Raw genomic sequence first — 12,760 nt, 5'->3', positions numbered from 1 at the left:
CGTGGACCCAGATTGGGGACCACTGCCTACACTGTGGGCTAGCATTCAAAAAAAAAAAAAAAAAGACTTCCGAGGCCCTGCACTAAGAATTTATACTATCTTGATCAAATTGTTTTTGGATTACACTGCCATCTCTGAAATCCATCACTAGCTGTTAACAACCAACAGAGGAGCTGACAGAGTTGCCAGGCCTCACGCCAAGTTCAGGGGGATGGCTCCGTGCTCCCAGAAGGGGCAAGGCCTTGGGCAGAAGGCGAGGGCTGAGGGCACTGTGTCCTCCACCCACTAACCTTCAGCGCTGCCCAGAGCATGCCATCCAGGGCTCTGGCAGCAACTTACAGAGGTGGCAGATGGAGATTTGGGCCACTTCGTATCACCAGGCTCCCCAGGCAGCCTCCCTCTTTACCCCCCTGCCTCCTCCCCCCCACACTTTCCTGTTGGCAGGCCTGACGTTTAAGATCCAAGTGCAGGGGTCTGTCCAAGATCCAAACTGTCTGACACAGAGGGGTCAGAGAGCGACTTCTCTTACTCATGAATTCAGACTCAGATTCTTCAATGTCAGACAATCTGATCCAATCTCAGAAGATCACGACATATCCAATTTTTTTACACTATTATTTACATATTTTGTCAGAAATGAGGAACTTTAGAACAGAGCAGAACAAGAACCAATTGACATTCAAATCAAGAAAAGAAAGTGGGAATATCTAGGCCACAGTCTCAGAAAACCAGCATCTGGCATAGTCCATCAAGCTCTCACATGGAACCCACAAGGAAAACGCAAAAGAGGAAGGCCTCAGACAACATGGAGAAGATCTACTGAGACTGAAGGACAACAACTGGGGTACTTCTGGAGTCAGCTACAAGTTTTGTGCCAAGATAGAGGGAAGCGGAAGAGACTCGTAGATGACCCATGGTCCACTCGGAGTACAAGGGTTAAGTAGTAGTATTTACTTGCTAATCATTACACTGTTTTAGATGTTAAGAAAATTAATTGTGCTTGGGGAAAAACTCCAACTTATGCTTTTGTATATAAGATAAGAAAAGGTTCAGAAAAGGGCAACAAAAAGTATTAGGGGGTTAGAATGGGTGCCATATGAGGAGAGATTAAAAAGATGGGGGTTCTCAGCTTATTAAAGAGGAGGCTAAAGGGGGACACGATAGAGGTCTAAAAAATCATGACAGGTAAGGAGAAAGTGAATAAGAAAAAATTATTTACTTGTTCCCACAACACAATACTAGGGTTCACCAAAGGAAATTAATAGGTAGCAGGTTTAAAACAAAAAAAAAGCAAGTTTTTCTTCATGCAGAACTGTGGAATTGCTTCCCAGGGGATGTTGTAAAGAACAGGACTTTAACAGAGTTCAAAAAAGAATGAGATAAATTCATAGAGTATAGGCCATCAATACGTATCAGCCAGGATGGGTAGGAATGCTGTCCTTAGCTTCTGTTTATCAGAGCCTGGAAACGGGTGACGGGAGGGATCACCTGACAATTACTTGTTCTGTTCACTCCCTCTGGGGCACCTGGCATTGGCCACTCTTGGAAGAAAGGCTACTGGGCTAACTGGACCTTTGGTCTGACCCAGTATGGCCATTCTTATGTTCTTAAATAATTTGTTGTAATATGTTTACTATATTTGTAAACTTTCAGTCTAGAGTCTGGTAACGAGTTCAGATTTTTATTTATTTATTTATTTATTTCTTGGTTACCCTTTAAGAAACTTTCTATAAGCACCATGGATTTTATTCTTAAGAAACTGAGATCAATATTTCTCATCTTCACATATGAAAATCCTGACTGTGTGTTCAGAAGCAGCAAATTTTATTGATGCATTACTCGAAAACAATGCCACGCTCAGCAGCAAAGACAGCAAAGCTGTCTGTGTGAAGATCTCGGAAGGCAGCACTTGTATCAGTAGCCCATGATTCATATTTGTGTAAGAAAATTAACTTGATAATGAACACAGCATTGTTTGAGAGGAACACAGCTGTGGGAATTGCTGCTTCTCAGAAGACAACTTATGTGAACTGCACCAATGCACATTTAGTTAATAAAGTAGAGGGAGCACGCACGCACACACCTAAGAAAGCGATAAGCACTCAGAGGACATTCACGGATGTCTATGTATTACTTAAGGCTTAGATGTTGGTCTTACAAGGGGGACACATCAGGGCAAAGTCAGTTGTAGCAAAGGACATCCTAGTATTTTTACTGGCTAAAGTCTGGAAAGAGAAATCAGCCAATGCAGCACATTAAACTGTGAGAAACTAACAAGACTACCACACTTGTCAGTCCTGCGGAAAGATTTTTGTGTCATAATCTTGAACTGTTCTCTACAAATTCTAATAAAACTCCATGTCTGCTGCAGGCAGGGTGCTGCTCCAGCCCCGTGGGGCCTGCCATGGGCAAGGGTGCTCAAGCGTAGCTGGAGCATCCCTCGTCTGCAGTGGGTCGTGGAGTGCCATGGGCTAGGGAGTTCCAGCCTGGCTAGAGCAGCCACATCCATGTTTAGTGGGAGGAGTACTCTAGTCCTGTGTTTAATTGGTTAACTGGTTAAATTTAACATTTAGCCACTTACCTAACTGAATGGGATTTTGCAGCAGGGTACCACTGGGATGGCCAGGCATGCGGCCTCTGACCAGTCTGGGAACCTATCTGTAGTACTGGAGGCACTGGATGAGGTGCTTGAGCTGATGACACTGAGACTTGAGCGTGCAGTGCCAGGGCACCAGGAACGAGGGCTGGTATTGGTGACATATCATGCACTGGCCACTAATACCAATGCCTGAGACACAGAGATACTAATACCAATCTCTGCAGTCCTCAGGAGAGCATTAGCCGCGGGGGGACCTGTGGTATGGACATTGGTGGTCACCTGGCTCATAACAAGCTTGAAAGTGGCTGCAGGATTAGTGTCAGTGGCCAAAGAGTGGTGCCATGAAGCCGAGTGAGTCTGCCAACCCTGCGCTCCTCACAGACACACTGCTGGGAATCATGAGCTGGGGAATGGCTCCAAAGCAGTGAACAGTCCTGCCGCAGGGAGCTGTCCATCAAATGATGCTTGGACCACAGAAAGTACTGGTCCTGAGCACACCGTCCACACTGGCAGGCACATAAGATCTCTGCTGAAGCGCTGGGGAGTGCCACCTGACATCCTCTGTGATCTTAATCCCCTTTGGGGACAAGAGTAGGCTGTGGTCTCTCCAGCTCTCACTGCAAAGAGGTAAGGCCTGAGAAGTAACACCTGAGAGCAGGGTGGCGCCATGGCCAGCTTTTCACTATAGCATAGTCCCACAACTACTGGAGTGGCAGCACAGGCACTATAAGGCCTCCCATGTTGATGGCACCCAGAGCTGTTCAATGCCACTCTGAGAAACGGCTGGGAAGAGAGATGGGTGGTGTGCTTCAAAGGGGCCAGACACGTCTACTGTACCTCAGAAGAATCTACCAGCACCACAATCTTAGACCTATCCTTCTTAGGCCCCAGTGATTTGTCCCACCTTGCCCAGACTTGCGCTGTGTTGATGGGGCTCTGTGCACCAATGCACTGGTGCGCCGTTCTGAATCGGAGTGTTTGTGCACTAGAGCTAATGCAGATTCTATTAGGAGAGCCTTGAGACCAACCTCCATCTCCTTTTCGGTACAAGGCTTGAAAGACTTGCAAATGCTGCAATCGCTTATGTGTGCCTCTCCTAAGCACTGCAAAGGGCCACAGTGGGAGATACTCACTGGCATGAGTTGACTGCAACTGTGACACAACCTGAAGTCCAGTGAATTGGACGTGCCTTAACCTGAGGCTAAGTCCATATGGGACCTACACTATCGACTTAGTTCAGCTTGGGAAACGTGCAAGAGATAACACTGAGATGAGCAGGTTTCAAGCACCATCCCTGGTGGCAAAAAGGAACTGAGGGAGGCTTCCTATATAACGCACCATGTGCACACCACTCCAGGGGCACCTGAGCTGACTCCCCTGTAGGTAATGCTAAGGGAAAGTCGTCTGACACCAGTGCATGTGGCCAGTGTTGAAAGGAAATGCAACAGCCCTCCCAGTTTTAAGACTTGCTTTTGGTATACTTAGTATAACAGTTCAAGTATTCATAGTGTTCATAGTGCTGTCACAAGTCCCATTTTTATATGATTTATTGGTGATAACTTACCAATAACTTTAACAAAATAAGCATCTGCTTCAAAGTTATTCTTCAATGTATGGATAGCAAAGTCCTTGTTGAAATAGCCTTTGCTTAGTATAATGATATCCAAAATTCCCTGTGATGAAAAGATCTAAAGATTAGAATAAACTAACAAATTAATAACATTTAAGCAGAACAAACATATCCTCTGAAAGATTGATCAATTTAGATGCTTAACGAGATTTATAAGACCCCAAACAACTTGAATTTCATATTAAGATATTAAATAATCCAGATCAATTACTTGTAATAAAACAGATTCAGTTTTCTTCTCCAACCTCTCACCCCAAGTCACACAGAATCACAGGGCTGGAAGGGACCTCAGGAGGTCACCTAGGCCAGCCCCCTACTTCAAGCAGGATCAACCCCCACTAAGTCATCCCAGCCAGGACCTTGTCCAGTCGGGACTTAAAAACCTCGAGGGATGGAGACTCCACCACCTCTCGGCAACGCATTCCAATGCTTCACCATTCTCCTGGTGAAGTAGTTTTTCCTAATATCTAACCTACACCTCTCCCTCTTCAACTTCTGACCATTACTCCTTGTTCTGCCCTCTGACACCACTGAGAACAGTTTCTCACCCTCCTCTTTAGAGCTCTCTATCAGTAAGTTGAAGGCTGCTACTAAAACCCCTAAGTCTTCTCTTCTGTAAACTAAACAAACCAAAATCTCTCAGCTTATCCTCATAGGTCTTGTGCTCCAGCCCCTTAATCATTTTTGTTGCCCTTCGCTGAACCTGCTCCAGCAAATCCACATCCTTTTTATACTGGGGCGCCCAAAACTGGACACAATATTCCAGATGTGGCCTCACCAGTGCTGAATAGAGGAGAACAACTACTTCTCTATATCTGCTCGAAATGCTCCTCCTAATGCACCCTAGTATGCCGTTAGCCTTCTTGGCTACAAGGGTGCACTGTTCACTCACATCCAGCCTTTTATCCACCATAACCCCTGGGTCCCTTTCCATCGTACTGCTGCTGAGCCAGTCGGTCCCCAGCCTATAACAATGCTTGTGATTCTTTCACCCCAGGTGCAGGACACTACACTTCTCCTTGTTGAACCTCATCAGATTTCTTTTGACCCAGTCCTCCAATTTATCCAGGTCACTCTGGATTCTCTCTCTACCCTCCAACGTATCTACCTCTCCCCCCAGTTTTGTGTCATCCGCAAACTTGCTGAGGGTGCAAGTCAGAGCAGACATTAAGCCCCCTTTTAGAATTCTGAACAACTTCTCCCCCGCCCTTGAAATTCCCATCCTCAAACTATGTGCACCTTGGACAGCTGGAGAGGACCTCCTTTGGAGCCCAATGATTGTACAACACTGAAAGGAAGTTCTTTTAAATGCTGATTATGACTAAAGTCTGTTCTCAGTTTGCATTCCTACTGTAGTATGTGGTCAGATAAACAAAAGGCTAAGCCCAGCTGAGGTGTTTTAACTACAGACTGAATGAACCTCTATAATCTGGCTTTCTCAAGACCCTACTGGCACTGGCGGAGAGAATTTGCCAGACTACAGGAGGCCAATATTGTCAAGCAGCATTACCAACACTTGCACTGCTTACTGGGCTCTTCAAAGACTTTTTGGCTAAATTACAGCAAAATAGCAGCACAGAACACGAAAGCCAGTACTGGTGGCTGTAAATAAACTTTACGGGACCACAGGAAACTTAGCCACACCCATAATAAGTGGTCGCCCAGGTAGCTAAAAACATGCTGGATTATGGATTTTGCCAAACAAGAAAACTCCAGTTTAGAGAAGTTCAACCTGTATTTGCATATAAAGTGGTTCTATTAAAAATATCCAAAATTCCTAGAATAAACTGTACAGTAAAATCTTGTTTAGCGGTATTTGAGTAACAGGGACTCTCAAACAACTGGCATAACTCCTGTATTCTCTTTGCCACCCAGTCCCCTTGCAGCGGCTACAAGATACATTGTAGTAAGCTGGCAGCAATAAAATCCCATTGGTTTAGGTGAAAGTGGCTCTCCTTGAGGGACGTTTAGATGGCAACTGACACACCTCATAGGTCTTGGCATCCTGTTCCCGCAAGAAAAATACATGTATCAGAGGGGTAGCCGTGTTAGTCTGGATCTGTAACAGCAACGAAGGGTCCTGTGGCACCTTACAGACTAACAGAAAAGTTTTGAGCATGAGCATTCGTGAGCACAGACCCACTTCATCAGATGCTGGTCTTGGAAATCTGCAGGGCCAGGTATAAATAAGCCAGAGCAAGGGTGGGGATAACCCATCCTGGACAATGATCCCCCACTTTCACAGGCCTTGGGAGGCAGACCAGTCCTTGCCCGCAGACAACCTGACAACCTGAAGCAAATCCTAACCAGCAACTATACACCAGACCACAGTCACTCTAACTCAGGGACCCATCCATGCAACAAACCTCGTTGCCAGCTCTGCCCACATATCTACACCAGCAACACCATTGCAGGACCTAACCAGATCAGCCACACCATCGTGGGTTCATTCAGCTGCACATCTACCAATATAATTTATGCCATCGTGTGCCAGCAATGCCCCTCTGCTATACACATCGGACAAACTGGACAGTCTCTACGTAAAAGAATAAATGCACACAAATCAGATATCAGAAATGGCAATATACAAAAACCCGTAGGAGAGCACTTCAATCTCCCAGGCCACACAGTAGCAGACTTAAAAGTAGCTATCCTACAGCAAAGAAATTTCAGGACCAGACTCCAAAGAGAAATTTCTGAGTTACAATTCAGCTGCAAATTTGACACCCTCAGCTCTGGCTTAAATAAAGACTGTGAATGGCTGGCTAAACACAAAAGCAGCTTCCCCTCCCTTGATGTTCACACCTCCAGATCAACTGTTGGTAGTAAGCCTCACCCTTGCTGACTGAGCTAACCTTGTTATCCCCACCCTTGCTCTGGCTTATTTATACCTGGCCCTGCAGATTTCCAAGACCAGCATCTGATGAAGTGAGTCTGTGCTCACGAAAGCTCATGCTGAAAACTTTTCTGTTAGTCTATAAGGTGCCACAGGACCCTTCACTGCTGTTAAAAATATATGCTTAATCGATCCCCATTAATCATGTAGTTAGTTAACAATTTAAACAGATAACAGGTACTACCTCTCTCCTCTGAACCTAACACCTGCTTGCTGCCAGTGCTGGCTCTGCAGGGAGTTGCCTGCTCTTAAAGGAGAAAGCTGGCAGCTGGGGGGGGCACTCCAGAGCCAGCTGCAGCTCCCCCCGTGGTGCCACCCCGTTTCCTCCCTGCTGTGGGGCTCCACCCTGAAGGGCTTTGCAGAGCCCAGGGTTGGGATATGGCAGCTGCAAATCTGCCTCCTCCTGCTGGTGCCCATGGCCATCCTACAACAGAGCAGAGAGCCAGAAAGAAAAGTACAGGGGGCTGGAGTTGTGGCTTGTGTACAGCAGTGCCCCTGGGGTGGGGGGTGGGTGAGGCAAAGAGATGGGGGCAGGAGAGAGGATACCACTCAGAGCTGCCCTGCATCCTTCTGTGCTGCACGTGAATGCGAATGGCAGGCTCCTCTGCACTCCCATCCAGCATGAGTACTGAACGCTCTCTGATCCAGAATATTCGATTATCCGGCAACCTCCTGGTCCTGTGGACGCTGGATATCAAAGAGTTTACTGTATATAGTTATAATACTGACATTCTTGTTTCCACATGTGCCAACTGATACTGTAGTTATTCCAGGAATTGTGGATATTTTTGGATATGTCAGCTATCAGTGCATCAGTTTATCTTGTAAAGCACAGCAGCCTTAAGAAGTTATCATTCTAGTAATGATTTTCTTAACCTATCTTTACAAGGACATAAAAAATTCATGAAAAAATAAAAGGAACATTGTGAATGGGAATTAATTTAATTGGTTTATTACCTAGGCAACTATCAAAGCATGGGTGGTGCTTTACTTGTATTAAGTCAGATACTCATGAAACTGCTCAAACCCTATATCATCCCTGCAGAGCTCAGTTTTACTTTTGATTTGAGAGCCTGGTGAGTGAATTACCAACAGCTGACACTTGCCTTCAGCTCAAAGATCTCTAAGGAGTGAAACTGTAAATTAGAATAATTCAAAAGTAGCATATCTTGTCTGAACGATTCAGTGTATTGGCTCAGTGACTACACGGAAGCCAAATTAGCAGAGATCCCAATAGTTCTGAGAAAATGATTTTCAAAGGTAGCAAAATTAACTCCTCTGAGCTTTTGCTTTGGTTTTCTTCCATGATTTTCCTGCATAATGTTTTTGTTATTTTTCCCCCATTTTTGTACATATTAAATTAACTAAATAGCCCCAAGTGAGTTATTTAAAAAGGAAACATGCAAAAACCATTTTAGTCTATGTTTGGGACACATCAAAGAGTAACAGTTGGGAATCAGAGAGAACTGTCTGGCAGAGATAAAATGCCCTGCAAACAATTATGTGGACTTACTTAGAAATTGTCAAGACTTATTTATGAATGTAGGTTTTTCAGAAAAATTTCAATTAAAAATTATGTCCTTTGAAAGCATGAATTTAAGACTCATACGTCAGTTCTGAAGTAGTCTAATTTTAGGTACAATAAGAATGAAAATGTCACCTGATTTTTTTAAATCAGTTACAGAAAATGATTTACACACAAGTATCTCTGACTGAAACCAGTTTTGTTTTTTAAGAGCTAGACTGCCTCCCAGGCTCAGCCCTATGTAAGGTGCATCTCCCCAGGAGAAAACCAGGTAAGAAATTTTACAGTTACTTAGATGTCCCCTGTGAACAACCTTCATCTGGGGGCATATGGGTAGGGAAAGGGGGAAGTAACTTATTGCAGCCCTGAAACTTACTGCCCTGCTGACAAGCAGATGGAGGTGGAAGAGAGATCTATGCTCTGCCTACTCCCTGGAGAGAGTATCTGGCACAGAGCTCTGCATTCTGAGCCACAGTGTGGGCAAACCTAACAGAGCCACATGGGACAAATGTTTTACTCCATCTTACTACTCTAGCCACCAAATAAAGGTAAATTAAACATTATCTTGTTTAGGGCAGATGGTGATGTTTATCTCAGAAACCTCGATTTTCTAAAATGAGTTTTCATAAAGCACAAAAATGTGTACTTTCACTGCATATGCAAATCATATATAAATGGCCAGTGATGCACCTGACTGGCTACTCCCCAAGTAATTAGGGACATAACTTTTAAAAAAATCAGTTTTTTTTTAACTACGAGTTTAATACCAAAATTGCTAAGTGAAATGGCTGGATTTTCAATGATTTTCAATCAAAACCAAACATGCCTCCCATGTATCTGAAATTGTGCTCAGGCTGCTACTTCTGAGGTTGGCAAAACTGAATTCAAGTTTCAGGTTTGACTTAACTTTTTGTCAAGTGTGTGGATCGCTTGTCTAATTTTGCATGACTTTAGTCAGCAGGCAACATTACGCACAGTGAGCCTCTTAGACAAGCCTGAACTGCCTAAAAGCTTTGCTACACTGTATATTTTATGTAGGGGTCATTTAATGAGATGGTTCAGGTCACTGTATTGTGAGCTGGTCCAAGGTAATGGTCCTGGGAAGGAAAAAGTCCCTGCAAGACATGAGTGAAATGCACACAGAAGACTTAAGCCAACAGTCATTGGGACTTGCTTAGAGTAATTCTGGTACTTGTTTGTGGGGTGCAATCCTGCAATGATTTTACATCGGGGTGGACAGAATATGGACAGCTAAACATTCACATCTTGCCCATCACGATCCTCTGGGCCACCAAAGTCCCATGGACCCTCCGGTAGGCTCCCTGCTTGCCACAACCCTGCATGCTGCTCAAAGCAGCCAGTTGCTAGGGCCATGTGAGTCTCGGGGCCATGCACCTGGGGAGCAAGGGGCCTCCACATGTTGTCCCCACCTGCAGAACAATTTCACAGCTTTCACTGGTGGGAAACTGGACCATGGGAGCCGCCTGGGCCTTGTTTGCTGCCACATGGAGCGTGTGAAATTCCCCTCCACAAGAAGTGCATGGAGTAGAAACACACATGGTCCCAGCAGCTGGTCACTTTGCCTGTGGGTCCCACCGGGCTCCTGTCCAAAAACTGTCCAGAGTAAGTGCCTCCTGGCCAGAGCCTACACGTGGCACTCCACCACTGCCATCCTCCGCCCCTGCCAGGTCACAACTGAGACCATCTGAACCCCCTCCTAGACACCTGTGCTCCAGGTTACTACTCCTTTCTAGCCCCTTCACCTCCTCCACAAACACAGAGGAGTGCAGCCCTTGACCACTTGTGAAATATATGGAGTGGCCCAGCATTAAAAATTATTGCCCACCCCTGGTTTACATGCTCTAAGATTTAATATTAGTTGCAAAACTCTCTTAAGGTATCAATACATTATTTTTTAATCAACAAAGTTGTAACTCTTTGGGTATTATGGTTAAATGGTCATAGAATAAGTAGCCTTTTTTTAATCTATTGATCCTAATATCAAAAGGCAGCTAACTCCTTTTTTAATATAACTGTAAGAAGAGTACACAAAAATTATCAACATAAATCTGATCAAGGTAGTTGTATCAAACATGCATTTTTTTCATAAATTTCTAATGCTTACTCTTCAGTTTTAAAGGACTTGTTTTAATTAACTCATTAGCTTTCCTTAGATTCTGAGATTTTTCTAGTCAAATACTAAGTGGTAATTTAGAATAAAAGCTCAAATAGAAGTGGGGAGACAGCAATAAAAAGCAGGAACACAGTAAAGTATGCTGAACTCACATCTTCATAAATGTCAAAGAAGGTTGCGACCACAGCATCTTTGATTTGATTTAGATCGTACAGCTCCCAATAGACTTTAAACATACGATGTATACTTCTGCAGCTTGCATTGTTGCATGGGACATTCTCTAATAAAAATGCCTGCTGATTGCTGTAAAATGAAAAAAAAAGACATTCAAGAGTTAATCCCATATAAAGAAAGAGTTTGTATATCATATTTTATCAGTAATCTCTGATACTTAAATATCTATAACTTCATACCTCTTGAAGAGTGAGTATAATAAAAAAGCTAACAACTGGTGGATACTTTACTTTTACATATAACAAATACTGTACGTAATAGCCAAAATCACAATAATCATGCAACTCTTGTCTAACCCGGTGAATTAAAGTAGACAAAAAGATGACACAATCAGTGGGAATTATTTTACTAACCAACCCCCTAAAAGACAATTTGTTTCATTTTATCCCTAGAGCAGAAGTCATTTGTACTAATGTGATTTAAGGATTAAAGGGAAAGAGAAGAAGCCTGGCCCAGGAACGGAAATTATTGATATTTTTCAAGCCAGTTAATAAACAAAACCCTGTAATGATCAGTAATGTCCAGCTCAACTTAAAGTATGTCCTTTAATAAAAATGTAACTGAAATAATACATAAATGAAAAAATGAGCCTCTACCCTTACATCAATATATCAATGACTTTCTGAATACAATGACTCTCTTAACATTCAGGACATTTTTGTTTAAATTTAAGAGTGCACTGATTTCCTAATTAATACATTTTTTCATGAGTGTTTTAAAACTATAACTTCAATAAATCAGTGGTGCAATTTTGTTCTTAAAAACATTGTCACAAGAATATTTTTGTATTTATATCTATCACGAATCATCACCGTTTTATCACCTCAGCAACTTTTCTGACATTGTAGAGTTTAAACCTAATACCATAGCTCATTTTCATAAAACCATAGCACATTATAATTTCTTTATGTATTATATTAGCACCTTGTCAGGCAAAGCTAATAGATGATATGAGGGTACACCTCAAGCATAACTTATTTTGATTTATCTTTTTCATTGTCTTGGGATATACTGATTCATAAATAAATGTTTGTTACTTTGTAACAAATTTTACTGACACTTCCTCCAAGTTTAGTTTCCAACATAATAGTCTGCCATTTAATGTAAAATATTAGATACAAATGTTTAAGACAGATGGTTTTTCAGATGTGAACTGCATCATGTATTCAAGACTATTTACCCTATACATGCTGGAAACACCAATAAACTTATTTACTACTTTATCCTACATTTTCCTTCCTAGGTTATCTGAATGCAAGAAGTATGGTCTCAGGACAAAAGAATATATCAAAAACTCACAGTATGAATACTCAATAATGGAAATTACACTGAGAAAAAAAACCCTAGGAAAATTATTAGTAAAAAATAGGGGGTTGCACATTTCAAAGTTGCCGTGGGAGAGATTTAGCCTAAATGTGTTTTCAAGTAACAGTGATGCAGTAGATCATACAGGATATTGCAAATATATTATTTTCTACCACATAGAAAACATGATGAAGAGAAGGTCCTTAAACATATAGTGTTTTGTATTTTCATCTACTTATTGACGGTGTTCAATTTCCTAGGTGTAAACTATGGCAGTCACTGTTCTTAGACTGTTGTTCATGACTAAGTTCTAAAAATATGTACGTACAATGAAATGAAAATAAAACACTAATGCAAATGCTTAAGTCACTGCATCTGAACAAAGAAAGTATCCTTGGAATATAATTTGTTAGGTTTTATGTTTACAGTTTAATAGC

At 42.6% G+C, this 12,760-nt stretch overlaps 1 protein-coding gene across 1 annotated transcript in view; it reads right to left on the bottom strand.

The window, feature by feature from the left end:
• The window catches only part of ITFG1 (integrin alpha FG-GAP repeat containing 1), a 210,057-nt gene that overhangs the window by 58,345 nt on the left and 138,952 nt on the right, over positions 1-12,760 (bottom strand). The window contains exons 11-12 of the mRNA XM_075009108.1: positions 10,937-11,087; positions 4,164-4,272 (exon numbers count right to left, since the gene is read on the bottom strand). Coding sequence (XP_074865209.1) covers positions 4,164-4,272; positions 10,937-11,087 — 260 coding nt within the window. The remainder of the gene's footprint in view (positions 1-4,163; positions 4,273-10,936; positions 11,088-12,760) is intronic.

Source organism: Carettochelys insculpta, chromosome 14, assembly GCF_033958435.1.
Source record: "Carettochelys insculpta isolate YL-2023 chromosome 14, ASM3395843v1, whole genome shotgun sequence".
NCBI classification, from domain to species: Eukaryota; Metazoa; Chordata; order Testudines; family Carettochelyidae; genus Carettochelys; species Carettochelys insculpta.
The sequence above is the reverse complement of the archived record's forward strand: the minus strand, read 5'-3'. Positions and strand labels throughout refer to the sequence as shown.